General features: G+C 40.7%; 1 protein-coding gene across 1 annotated transcript in view; it reads left to right on the forward strand.

Annotated features, from left to right (window-relative positions):
* insra (insulin receptor a) overlaps positions 1 to 14668 on the forward strand; it is a gene marked incomplete at its 5' end in the record, with an annotated part of 45054 nt that overhangs the window by 11608 nt on the left and 18778 nt on the right. Inside the window, one exon of the mRNA XM_079223829.1 lies at positions 12091 to 12427. Within this exon, the coding sequence (XP_079079955.1) occupies positions 12091 to 12427 (337 nt within the window). The remainder of the gene's footprint in view (positions 1 to 12090; positions 12428 to 14668) is intronic.

A 14668-nucleotide genomic window follows, 5' to 3' on the forward strand; every position in this document is an offset into this window, starting at 1 on the left:
TGAGTGTTGTGATGCAACTGCAGGCAGTTGTGAAGGCATGTCAGTGCCAGAGGTGACTGCTGGTCACACACCTTTCTGTGCTCTGCACACCAACAGGAAACAACGCTGCTTGGCTTAAATCCCATGTTTGGTATCGCAACCCCTGCTTCTATAACAGGGGTAATTTGAGCTTCTCTCTTAATTAAATAACATACCAGACATCATCCCGTGGAGCATCTCTCTCATATTTGCAATTACTTTTTCCGAATTTTATCCAAATTATGTTTGATATGTTGTGAAGTTTTATCGAAGATGAATGCCAGACACTGATGCAAAACAAGCTTTAATAACTGCGCTTGAACACTTACTTATTCCTGTGCATTGTAGAGGGTGTTTCTGTTTTGTCATGTAACAAATTACCTATTGCTTTTATTATATTGTATATTCTTATTTTAACCACTAGTCAACACTGGACAGCATGTTCTAACGGGTTGGAATAGCCCATATCCTTGAGGGTCTTTGCAGACTGTATGCGTAGACTGCTGACTGCACGTGTGTAAGCATGTTCATGAATGCGATCATGTAATGAAGTATAAACCGAATCATGTACTCAACACTGGCCATCTTCTTATTCCTGGCTATATTCGTTTTGGAGTATATCAGGGCCTTATAATGTTAAGGACTATTGTTGTTATTGGCATCAATCAATAGTTGTGCAACCCCTAATTATATGTCTAATTTTGAATATATCAAGTTTGTTATAAACACAGGTTTATTTGATACATTTCAAAACAAGAGGCCTTTATTTTATTTTACAAATTGAGTTTAAACTTGCTAGCGTGAAGGGAACTATTACAGTTGAGTCTATTTACCCGTAATGAAGTACTATTTGTTGCCAAGACTCATTTGAAGAGAATGGGATATTGATTATGTTTTGATAATGGCTGTCATGTGGCACAGCTTGTTTGGCTGATAGGACGACAGCCAAGCCCGAGTCCTGAAACGGCCTGGCAGCTGAAAATATTGGCTGTGACTCAATAAGAAATCAGGGGCTTCCCGTTGGGATATTATCTTTTTCCACTGCTGAGCTGTGCTGACAGAATTTCCACCTGTCCATCAAAGTTATGCTTAATTTAGCATATTATCTTTTCTAATTTTTTTAAATTTTTTTTATGTCTTCATTAGAGAATGGTGAAATGCCGTGCTTCATGGTCCGCAGGATAAAACCCAGAGGCCTTCAAGGGTGCCCCTAATCTTGCATATCTAACAGGCTTCTTCTTATTCAAATTTGGGGGGAAATACTATTTGAAGTGCAAACTAGTTTCTTTTTAGAATTGTGCCCATCATTTTGATTACTGTGAAATAAAATCCAATGCTGTTTTCATATTTACATTTAAAAGAAATTCTGAGTACACAACAATTCTTGTGAGATGTGCTTTTACAGTAATCTTTCAACTTTGCTGTAAAAGTGTCTTCTCCACTAAAATGTACTATTTTAATCTTGATTTGATTCTTTTGCAGTCAAATACAGCGTGTGTTTGTGGCAGCCTTTTTTCTTCTTTTTTCACTAAGCCCAGAGAGATATAAATGAGCCTGCATTTCCCAGGTGGCCAGTATTTTACACTCTGGATTCAAATTGATCTTAATTATCAACCATCTCTCAGAGATCAGACACCCAGAGGGGTGGTGTCCTCCTCCTTGGCCATCACAGCAGCTTTCACCAGTGTTGGCAAGATCCCCATCAGGTGGAGAACAACAGGAGAAGAAGCATCTGATTGGTTTAGCACTGTCCACACTTGTAGCATGCGTGTCTCTGCAGCCTGTTGGCAGAGGGAGACCACTGTTGATTTCATGCAGGCTGTCACAAATGGAGTATTCCTATGAATCACATTTCAGTCAGGTCAGGTGAGGCCTGACTGCCGGACCTTTCTTGATATGGATATTCCAAATTTACTCTTGGCTCCCATGTCTATCCATCAATCACAATATAGACTTGGATATTTGTCAGGGTCTGTCTGTGTGTGTGTGGAGTGGCAACACAGACATGGCTTATAAATCACACAGGAATAACCGTGTGCGCGTGTGCGTGTGTGCGTGCGTGCGGATTGGACGGCTATTGTTTAGTCTTGTTGCCAGGAAACCGGAGAGTAACACTGTGGTGTAATCGTGGTTAAGAACACATCAGTCATTCACCCAGGCTGTATTGCAAGGAAAAGCGAGGTCACCAGTCTCTATTGGGGGGAGGAAGGTGTGGAGGGGTGAGTGGGTTTGGGGGATGAGTCCCGCCTCACCGTTGACCCTCAGCTCTCCTCTCTGCCGACCTTGTCGCAGCTCCCGCACGAAATGGTCAGAGCTGGCGCCACGATCCTTTTCCACCCTGAACAATGGCGGTCGTAGAAGTTCATGGAGAGTTCTTTCCAATTGTTTCCGGTCTTTGTTGGTCTGCTTCCTCTCCGAGGTTATGAATGGACACAGGGGCCGAGGGTGTCGCCTCGGTAGCGGCAGACACTTTTATGAGACCGAAATGCTGATGGGTGACCCGTGTGGGTCAGCAAAGCTGGAAAGAGGACAAATTTAGCCGCTAGTAAAATTGTCTGTGGGGAAATAGGAGGATATTGTTACTAAGTTTTATTATTTTGAGATGGAAGTGACCCCTGGTGTGACAGAACATAAAGAAACCATAATTGTATTATATTGTCCTGACTCTTGACTTGCCTGTATATCTGCCAACGATGGCAGGCCTCTTCATTGTCTCTGACATGTTGAGGGGTTGGTGGGTTTTCTGTATCCGTAGCCTGCGGCATTGCCTTCAAAACATGAATTGTGTTTGAAAGCCAAGCCAGCCTGGTCCCTCTCCGATCACATTAATCATTCCTTCTGTTTATATTTTTGCCATGGCTCCTCATTCATTCAGTATCCTCTTTATATATAATATTATACCTTAAAGCATAAATCTGCAGCTTTCTGCACGTTGTTGCTTTTCACTGCAGCAGAAATTGAATTACATTGTTTTCAAACTGAAACAAAGATGATGGAAAATCTAGACTTATGTTAGGTCCTTGCTGAGCCTAAACGGTTATCCCACGTAATGAAAGTGTCCTCAAACCACCAGCCAAGACAAACTTACTTTACCTTTCCTCACAATGTGCAAAATACATTTTGTGTCTCAATACGGACTGCTGTGATTTTATTACAGGACTGCCACCTCCGTTCAGAGATCTCACTTAGTATAAACATCATTCAAATAATAATAATAATAATAATATATACTGTACATGTATGTGGCCACCGAGTTCACAAGGTAAAGGCCATAGATTTTCTTATTGGCAAGTGGATTATCTGTCCAAAAGAAGCATTACAGCATCATGTTTGAATTCCTTTCCTTTCTTTATTAGTTTCCACTGTGCAGAGGCTTCTAAACAAACATTTAGCTGTGAGCTATTTGTCTTCCATCTTTGTTTTGTTGGCTTGCATCAGATAAATGCTTCTTCCTTTTTTACATTTTGTGCAGAGATTTTTAACTACTAGTAATAGCGCAGTGCCCTTTTGGAGCCGGCATATTGCTTGGCACTCGGAAGTGCAGCTTGCAGCGTTCTCAAGAACGGTTCATCTCCCGATGACTCAAGTGAAGTTTGATTATAACGTTAGAATATCCGGCATCCAGCCGCAAAAGTAAACTGCCGTCAATGAGCTGCAGCCTGTAAAGGCCCGCTGTCGACGACATACTCACCTCTGTCCGCAGAGCCCTGAAGTCCCACTGCCTCACCAAACGCTATTTATTCAAAGTTTATTCATATTGAACCTGGCGCGTGTCCATGTTGCAAATCGACACGCACAGCAGCAATACACCCGCCGTGTCAAGTAGATCACATCAACGGTTCTCGAGATATGCAAAGGACAAACATACACACGTATACAGATAGAGATTATTTGCTTTATATAACAAGTACAACATTTGAATGAAAGTTTGACCCAAAGATGAGCTAAAATTGTTCAAGAATAATAACACATCGGGGCTGAAAAGGTTGAATTACAAAGGTCTTGAAATGACATCTAAAACATTCAACAGAGCAAGAAAATAAAGCTGCTGATATTTGAATTAGCTAATGAAGCTAATTAGTACATTTATTTTGTTGTATGAATTATATCACAAAACTTAGGTTTGTAATCAACCTTGAAAATAAGAAAAGGAATCCGACAGATCCAGCCTTGACTGTCTACTCTCTTCATGGTACAGTATGCAGAGTGCTATTCTACAAGCCTAAACCCAGAATGCACTCGCCCCCCACCCCCTACACACACACACACACACACACACACACACACACACACACACACACACACACACACACACCATGAGTCTTTTCCTTTGAGCTGACTTAACTGCTCTGGCACTCAGTCTTGTGGAGCTGCACCCTGCGAACCCTCGCCGTTCAGCTCCTGGAGCCATTCCCATGGAATCCCAGACATTTTAGGCATTCGGTAAAGCTGGGCCGACAAGCGTTTCTTTGCTGCTGTACGCGCTCACATCAGACCCACAGCAAAATGTTTCTTTTGTATCTACTCTCACAAGTTACATGAGCCTTTGATCCAGATCTTTTATTAGTTTATTTTGTTATTTTCCCATTAATTAAGGTTTTTGTTGTTTGGGAAAGTAATTTTGTGCCACGTTTTTATTTTCTTTTGTATGGCGTGCGTCAAAATATCAGCATTGTTTAATATCATAACACCTCACTCCATAAAATGGCACTAGTGCGTCAGAGCGAGGCTCAAGCTTTTTCGAGGGGAGAAATGAAAAACATTATGTAATGGTGCTCTTGGAAATGGTGTTTTGTGAAAAGGAGTTAATTCAGGGACTCGGATGTCCTTGATCTTGGCATCTTTGATCCTTAAAGGTTGTGGGGGAATGAGTGTTTTTCTTGTAGTACAATGAAAGCAAATTAACACAAGTGTACATCCCAAATTTTGTATATTTTGCAATTTGCATAACTTCCACAGTTCTGCTGCTTTTGAGTCCTACAATGTTATAAATCGGTGAGGTAGTATTTCTTGAGTTCTCTAAGAGGATTTCTATCAGTCTGTATCACTGGTAATGTTTACTTCACAGTTTTACTTCACAGATTCACATAATCTGATGTCGGCACTGCTGAACACCAATGAGAACATGCACTCAAAGGACACAAGAATGAGTAAAACAAAACTTTTTTTAATTATCCGAAGAGTATCCGTACCTGTGCTGTACTCGCTTGGATTAAATCTAATTTGTACGTCGCTTTAGATCAATAAATAAATAACTTAATGAAAAAAAAGACTTCACTAGCCCATCGGCAGCCTAAATTAATTTCTTTGAACTGACTTTCTGATGTCGTGATTAGTTTTACCCTAATATTTCATATTTAATTTTACTGCTTCCCTCTTCGTAAGGAAATCAACTGTGTTAAGATTTGGGAAAAGACAAAGAGCTTTGTGACGTTGCATTTATGAAGTAAAGGCCACATGAATGGTTTTGATGTTATGACATGTAGTCAAAGTCAACCACGGAGCGAGTGATTATTTAAGCCTGACACTGATCCCTGGAAGGAAATGATGATTCAAGGCCGAGTCGTGCGTCATTTGCCTGTAAAGCAGGCAGTGTAATTACCAATCAGTGCTCAGTTTTTATCATTTCTATTCCAGTCACGGGCAAGCTGGATATCGGATTAAAAGCCACATTAAAAACAAAAGGTGTTTTTCCATGTTGTTTGTGTGTTTTTGTTCTATTAACGGAGGCTGGGGCCAGTTAATGAAATTGTTTTTGTTTCCTGTTGCTACCAGAGTTATCGCTGAACCTGCTGCTGAGTCAGACCAGCGGTTAGTGCTGGACTTTACTTTTTTTTACCTTTTTCTATGACGTACAACATTTTGCTTTTAATTTGAATTAGTTTGAACAGTTTGTCTTTCGTTTTCTGTGTCAGATGAGACTAAACTAATTAAATTATTTGAAAAGTATCACTTGTGATCAGTAGTTCAATCAAAATTGTTACTCTTTTTGTCAGCTAATAGATTCAGCGGTTTCATGAAAGGCGCTATATAAATCCTAGCGCTAATTAACCTTTTTAATAAATGCTTTTTACGGATACATATTTCATTATAACTAACTACCTCATCTTGTATAATGCTTAAACTCAGATGTGAGAAGTTAATCTGGATTGTCTTCAGTCAGGGGTCGTTTGAGTCGTTAGTAATTAAGGCGTCTTTTACTCTTTTTTTTTTAACTTTTCATTACTTGTCATTGTCAGTGACTTGCATTCATACATTGTAGCATTGGCCCGATTACCTTGTCTATAAGGATTCTTTTCAAAGTCAACATCTCGACTCATCTGTCAAGAGCCCAATAATTGATTAATTGTTGAATGTTCCTTTGCTGCCATCCCATGCTTATTAAAGGTATAGAGGGAGCGGCAGCAGGCAGAGACATGTTTGAAAGTAATGTAAGTGTTTAAGTGTCTAATTATTAATTATTGTATTAATGACATTATCAGGTCAGAGACCAGTAATCACACGAAAGCTTGGTTTAAACTCGCAGCAGTGAAGCCGAAGTTAGTCCCGGGCGCTTCGTTGTGCAGCTCGAGCTTTTCAGGCATGACTTTCACCATGAGTCCACTGATAAAAGCACTATTGACATGTCTCAGGATATAACAATGATGGCGAATTGATTTTTAGATGCTTAAGAAACAGGCGGTCTTCTAAATCTAAATTTGTGTAAATATTTTGCACCCAAATCCAATTGTTTAAGTATAACCAAATCTTTAGAGCGCAGAGGGTGATTTTGATTCTGTTATAGAACAAAACATGTTAAAGATGTGGACTGGTATTCATTATATTTCAATGGAATAAATGAACAAAGGCAACAAGGCTCAGATGTCTGATTTATACGTGCATCCACTGATATTTAGGACATTTTCTGTTCTTCTGGCTGCTGAGACAACACTATTAACCATCCACTGTGAGAGGTTTGTACCGTTACCATGGTTATGTACGAACATATCCACTCCAAATTGACTTAAATTATCACCGTTGATGTATCTTCATGGTGCACAGATTCAGTTGGTGAAAAATAGGTCGTAAAATCAGTCTACTTCATACTTCCAAAATCATCTTTGGAGTAAAAGTTAGTTTTCCTATCACAAATTGTATATCTTGTGACTAGCATTTATTTTCCTCTTGTTTGACATTTTATAGACTGAAATAGCTATGAGTTACACCCATACATGCATTTACTATACTAGTAAATTGGTAAGCTTTTTGTCTCTTCTCCTTTTCCATATTTAATGCATGACCTCATCATCACGAAGTATCGAGTCAGCTGTTGTGCTGTACCAGCAGTGAGTGCCAAGCAGTGGATATCAAATGTGAAACATGAAGCAACCAGCAGTTAAGGAAGTGGCTGCTCTTTTACTCTGTCCATTTGATTTAAGTTGAAACCGTGTTCCACACTGTTCACTTAAGTGAACAGTGTGGAAACTTTGAAAGATCGACGTTTTCAAGAGCACTTTCTTTGTTCTTGTTTGGATCCTTCTCTTCTTAGCCTTCAGCAAAAACCTTCTTCATAAGAAACTAAATACTACCTTCATCATAGCCGTGGAATTTTAATTACCAACCAGCGCACCACTGCATTCCCGTTTGGCATTTTCTGGGGTCTAATATGTTCTCAATGCAAAATGCCTGATTATGCTGCTGTTTCTTCACTGCCAAAAAAGGAACTTGGAAAAACTCGCCACAAAATGATTTTAGGGAGGATGGAGCTTAATGACGAGCACGGAGGCTCTTGATTTTAGGCAGAAATCCTTGAGTTCAGTTTTGAGTAGAGTGAAGTTTGGATCTCCTTGCCTGTATAAATACAATTACTATATATACTACATTACAATACTAATGGCTTGCTGTTATGCATTTTGATGTTTCCAGAAAAGAACAACCTTAGAAATAGATAACTTCATTCAGTGTGGTTGCAGACAAGGAGCTGTTTATGTATTGCATGAGTCATTCCTTGCAAGCGATGTGGATTCTTTCTGCCTTTTCCACACCCCACGTTGTTGAAGCTCGCCGTTAGCTGGCAGTCTGCGAAAATCTGTTTCTTCACCTCCCATGTCCAAGTTGGCATCGCCCTGACGGGGTGTATTATTCTCTGTCACAGAGGCCTTGAGTTGTGTTGGCTTGTTGTTTATGTTTGTTTCAGGCTTGGAGGATTGAGCCTCTCATTGTGTGAAACCTCTGCTGATGAGATAAAGAGCCAGGCATTTCTGTGATCTGCTGCACTTTGCACAAAAAACGCATGATGAGAGATCAGACTGGCCCTGACCAGTGTGCCAGAGGAACCAGAGTAATACGGATAAGGAGCTCAAATAGGCGATACACGCATTCTGCCTCAAGATGTTTAAAAGAAATATGTAGCTTCGATGTAAACAGACATAAGTCCAACTGCCGACCAAGCACTTGTCTCCCAAAAATCTCATTGATTTATTGTTGTCTGGTGATTTTACGCTGTCCAAATGGAAGATAAGTAGTGTGAATGCTGACAAGAGCAAACTCAAGCTGAGCATAACTGATTGACACACTGAGAAAAGACCTCTGCTCTTCATGAACAGCGCTAGCTGAAGCGTCTATAATGATTATAAAGAAACTGGGCCCTTATTTAGAGATTTACATGTTTTAAGGAAAGAATGACAAACTCCCTCAAGCAGTCTCCTCAGTGTCTCCTCACTCTGGGGAGATCAAAGATGGCTTGGGGGGCCCCACTCTCAAAGCTCCTCAGGGTCTCGACCTTGAAAACATTTTTGACAAGCACACAAGAAACAAGTCTATCTCCTTCAGTGTGGTCACTGTTGTTTATATTATAAAAGCCTCTTATGATGTCTGATTTTGAGTAATATTTATAATCAACTAGAAGCATTGATTTCAACTCTGCAGACACGGCCAAGTCAGTTGCCGGCCAAGTGAACTGTCCAAATTTGTTGGACAGTGAGCGGTTTGTTTTGGTGCATTTTGTTCTCTTAGGTGGAACTTTTTGAAGTCGCTGGAATTAATAGACCCACATTAACTGGTGCCTCCGCTAAAAAAATAAAATGATCCAACATGGAACATTTGCATTGTTGCAACTGACTGACTATTATTATTATCTACTCAGATTAAAAAGTATAAAAATAAATACATACATATAAATATAGAGTTATTCTTGTTAGGTCCAGCCACAACCTAAAGATATTACATTTAAAATGACAGAGAAAAGAAGCAATCCTTCAAAATGGGCCAAAACATATTTGAACTTTCTGCTTGTTAATACACCTGAAATGCTTTTAATGCAATGTTTTATATCTGAACAAGATTGTGAGGTTTCTCTACTATTTCTCGACCGAAATATAGTCAACATTATTACTGAATAATAATGAACTGCCCGTTGCAACATTTAATGGCTTTTTGCTCAAAACGATTACACATCTACTGAGAAGGAAAACATTTTAATCATCCATAATAAACTGGACATTGGGCAACAAAAACAAATAAACAAAGTGTCTGCAGTATGTACATTTTATCATTATTTTTTAGAGTTTGTAGAAAATAAAGAGATTTCCCTGGAGCGCTGTGTTCAGCCTTCGAGCAAAAAAAGAAGAACAAAAAGAATCAGAAGTGTTTAATAGGAACTACTTGTGCTTTAGATTAGCAGAAAAGCAGTCGATTCGTAGTAGTGAGCAGACGGAAAGGGCAGAGCGGCTCGAACCTGTACTATGCTGCTGTCTGACTGGACGTGAGGGAAGAGAGCGGGACACAAAGGGTTAAACTATGCGGGCTGTCTTCCTTGGAGATGTGAGTGGCCATTTGAATGGCTAGCTTCTGCAGCTAGCCAACACATTGGCTAAGGCTGAGGGTGGATCTGATGCTGGGACTGTGCTCCGACATGGAGTCCTGCTGCAGGATCGGGAGTCAGTGTGAGCAGACGGAGAAGCTTTTGTTTGTGTGAGTGTGTACGTGTGTGTGCGTGCATGCATTTGAGGGGAAAAATAGAAGAGCAGCTTTTGAAATGAACTTTGGAGAGGGAATCAAAACATAGTATCAAGAGAACATTTTAGTTTTTCAGTGTGGAATTCACCTTCAGTGGTCTTTGTGAATCCCATCGCGGAGTAGATTATTTAGACTAGCAGGCTGACGTAGATAAAAGGTTGTTATGTCATTTGTTTTTTTAGCACAATGCCCCCTTTCGTTTCCCCCTCAAACTGCCGTTCTCAGGTCGCCGCTGTTCGCCCCAAACACACACATTCAGAGCTAAGCTCATGAAGAGCGAGAGGACAGGGGGTCCATGTTGTTTTTTTCGTTTAATGGCTGACCTCATGACACTAATGAAACCAAGCAGTTATGGACAATTGATCAACAATAGAAGAACAGCCTTTTGATAGTACTTGTCTCCTGTAAAAGGAAGCACAGCACCCAATTCTCACATGTTGGTTTTTTGTTTATGTGGCTGGATATTAGCTCAGACCCCGTACAGGGCACACACACACTGACAACTTTACGGTCTGACCTGTAACCTGCTGCCCCTAACGTCAGCGACGATTATCTCCCCTGCTGTCAAACAGTCCTAATGTGGCTCTCATGGATGACAAGCTTATCAGGCAGGTCAGTCAGCTCTGTTTACCACGAGAAGCCTTCATCTATCCTTGCAAACTTGTCCTCACAGCTACACTGAGACCACAACACACCCACAAACTCTGGTCCGTGTACACACACACACACACACACACACACACACACACACACACACACACACACACCAATCCTGAGATGAATCCTAATGTTATGTAACAGGAGGATTTGCAGGCACACGCACATGCAGACGTATGCACAAACAGCCAACCTACAGACTTGTCTCTGTCCTTAAATGATTGTGTTTATGCCCTCAAAAAACATCACTGAACTTTAGTGTTCGTGGGAATGTCAGGACACGGAATCTTTGTCAGTGTTTATATCTGCCTGCTCACAAAGAGCCTGTGCAGGTCATGTTGCCAGAAAGAGTCCTGTGCATTAGTTCTTTACATGAGTTGGGCTTTCCAATGCATGGATATTTATCGTGTGTCATTGTCATGATGATGTGAGATTATTTGAATATTGTAATTTGCGGCACAGTTTTGTGCAAGAACTACAGGGTTCCAACTAAGGACAAATATTAGTTTACTTTTTTTTATGAATCCATTAATGATTGAATCTATAAACGTCAGAATATAATGAAACCATCCATCACAATTTCCCACAACCCAAAGTGACAACTTCATCTATGTTTTATTCAACTAAAAGTGTAGTATTCAATTTTCAATTAAATAAAACCACAAATCTGCACCGATAACATGACTATTTGCTATTTTTGCTTCATGAGTGATGAATCAATCATTGTTTCAGCACTAACCTAACAGACACTTTGATGTTTGATTTGCCACATCCAATCAGTTTGATATGATGCTTTTAGATGTTGTGATACATATATATATCTGTCATAGTGGTTCCCAAAGTTGAAACCTTAAGGACAAGCCAAGTGTCCCGCAAGATTTTTCGCTTTTTTTGTTTGTTGCTTTAAAAAAGTAGTGACTACATTTTATACTAGTTTAGTCACTTTAATGAAATGAAGAACCAAAAAGAAGCCAAGCAAAGACATCTTGCACGTGTGTCACTCGAATGTCATATTTCCCCCTCTGTCTCACTTTCACCAAGCTCTCTGGGTCAGTGTCTGTCTTTTTTTAACTATTGGAGGATCCCCGCTGTTTGTATTCAGCAAGCTTGTTGGCCAATGACAGATGGTCCTCTGGGCTGCTGGCTCGTGCCGTGAGGAGTGATGTCTCTCCCGCTGACAGTGATCTGACCATATGAGATTTCTGTGGAGGTGGAAATATTAAGATACATCGTCATTGGAGCTGTCACTTTGGGAACTGAAATTCAACGTAGGTGTTTAAATGCTGATAAGCCTCAGTTTCCAGTCTCTCTTCCTGCAGCTCAAATTCAGTCCTTAAAATACTTAGTACATTTTTAAGTTGTCTAAATAAGCTTTACTTTGTTGCTTCACTAACTTTGTTGTCCCTCTCTCACTTGCAGTGTGCCCTGTTCAGTGTAAACATCGAGCCTGCACCAAAGACGACCAGTGCTGCCACGACCAGTGCCTGGGCGGCTGCCTGAAGCCCCACTCAGCCGGTCACTGTGTGGCCTGCCGCGGCCTCCAGCATGGCGACAACTGTGTGGACCGCTGCCCCGCAAACCACTTCACCTACAAGGGCTGGCGCTGCGTCTCCTTCGGCTTCTGCCAGGATCTCCACAACAAATGCAAGCGAGAGAAGGAGCACAGCAAGACTCCCGACTGCCACGAGTACGTCATCCACAACGGTGCCTGCATCCCCGAGTGTCCCTCCGGCTACACCACCGTCAACTCCTCCTCGTAAGTGGACACTCATGCCGGTCTGATGGACTCTTGATGGTCGACTGGAACAATGTGTGATCAGTGAAGCTGAATTAATATTCTGCATGCATAACCACACATTCACCCCCGTATATGTTTTAGTTCCCTACAATTCCATCTAATTCTGGGACATTCCTAAGAATACCAACAATGGCTTAATTTACTCGTTTGAATCATTTTTGCTTTGTATAAAGTTATTATTATCAAAAAGGCTCACAGGTGTCATGCAGTAATCATTTGATTGGTGTATTTGACCCAAGACAGTAGCACAAAAGGTAGGAAGAATAAACAGTAATGCAAGAAATATAATGTAGTCCAATAGTTTATAATAGTTTATCTTCAAACAGACAATTATACACAAATGATGTAATTAAGGCCAGTCAGAACAAATGATACAACAGTGAATAAATCAACTTTAACAACAACAATAACATAATGGAAAAAAGGGAGAAAGAAAGAAAGCATTTCGCTCTTGTCACTGTTTGTGTAGCACACAGTGCATGAACTCAAGGTCCCCGTGCTGATCTCAAAGCACTCCGATTAGGTGCAAACACACACGCGCGCACGCACGCGCATATATTTTTTTTCTGCATTTGTGTATTACCGCACACAAAAAGGTCAAAGTGCTGCAGCGCATTAGGAAGCCTGGCACGTCTATATTTCTGACTTTGATCCGTATCCATCACTTGCATTCTTCTCTGGCTCACTCGCTGCACAAATTGTTGGTTGTAAACCAACCGCTGGTGTCTGCATTGCAGTGGGCAAGCTTTAGTAAGTGTTTTCTTTCCCTTTTCTCTATATCTATAATTTACAACCTGTTGTGTGTGTATCTCCATCGCTGCATCCGAGCAGACTTCTGGTTGACTTGCCAGTGACCTTTATCGCATCCCTCTTTGAGGCCTTCATTGACCGTGACAGAGCTGTTGATTAGTGTGGGTGTGCCTGCGAGACGCTCCGGACAGCCCGAATCATTCTCCTCGGGCAGAGGTTGAAAACGCAGCTAGAGTTTTCAAGACTTGTCGTCTTCAGATTCAACGTGACTGGCTAGGTGGCATTTAAACACCAGGGGAGTCGGAGAGGCATTCGGGACAGACTGTTCTTGCCCCGAGGTGCAGGGCAGCAGCATAGTCCGGACAGTCACTGACAACAGTGATGACAAGGAAAAGTAATTTGTGCTTAGCCTTTTTATTTATCAACAGAGGATTTGCCACGGTCCTCATCACTGTTCTAACAACATGTAGCTGTTTTGAATCAGAAAAGGAAGGCATACACATCTAGATGTGCTCATTTGTTAAGCAAAAATAATGACTAACAATAATCTGTGCAGCTCTTCTTAAAACATTGAAAACACACGGCACAACACATAATTACTATTGTTTTTTGTTCTGTGTTTTTAAGAAACTATCTTTATTTATACAAACCGCTTGAGGTTTTAACAGGTGTTTTGTTTTAATCTGGGATCACCTGATCAGTTGGGTGGCATGACATCTAGTTTATAAAAAGGCTGAATAATATTCTGACATTGCATACTGTACACTCACCGATAACAATTTAGCAGTAAAATTGCATTCAATGATCCTCTCAGTAATATAGACATGTTAGCAGGCGCAAGTTGCAACAATAACATTTGTGTAATAACCAAATAAAAATATACTAATTAGAATAAAGCTTAATAAAGCAAAGCATTTGCATCCCATTAGTGTCTTTCAACAGAAAGCTAATTACTGTCAGGTACTGAAGAATGTATGAAGTACCGTAATATAATTGTATATGCTTGTATAATTAAATTTTGCCTGCGTTGCACAGGTGTAGCTTTAGTCGAAGCAGATCACATCTTTAGAATAAAGCTTGAACAAATTTCATGAAAGGACCTTCTTGCCAGGTGATCAACAATCTCACTTGAACCTTCAGACTACTGTTGACCTTTGGTGAACCCTGCTGCACTCCTATCTCAGCCTTTCTACTTCGACTCCCTTTCTGTTCCCTTTATGGCACATCTCTTCTCTTTGGCATCCCCCCCTCGCTAGCTTTGAACTAAGCTGTGGAAATGAAAGTGCTTTGTGGATAAGCGGTGTACTCAAAGGCGCTACGAGTGTCGAGGCTGAAAGTGCAGATGTGGCACTAAAGCAATAAAAAGGTCAAGATGGATCAGGAGCAATGTGAGCTAGATAAAGAAACATTGCCCACAGCCTCCTTTTTATTTGCAAAATAAGACACAAA

The sequence above is a fragment of the Taurulus bubalis genome, assembly GCF_910589615.1.
Source record: "Taurulus bubalis genome assembly, chromosome: 1".
Classification (NCBI taxonomy): Eukaryota; Metazoa; Chordata; class Actinopteri; order Perciformes; family Cottidae; genus Taurulus; species Taurulus bubalis.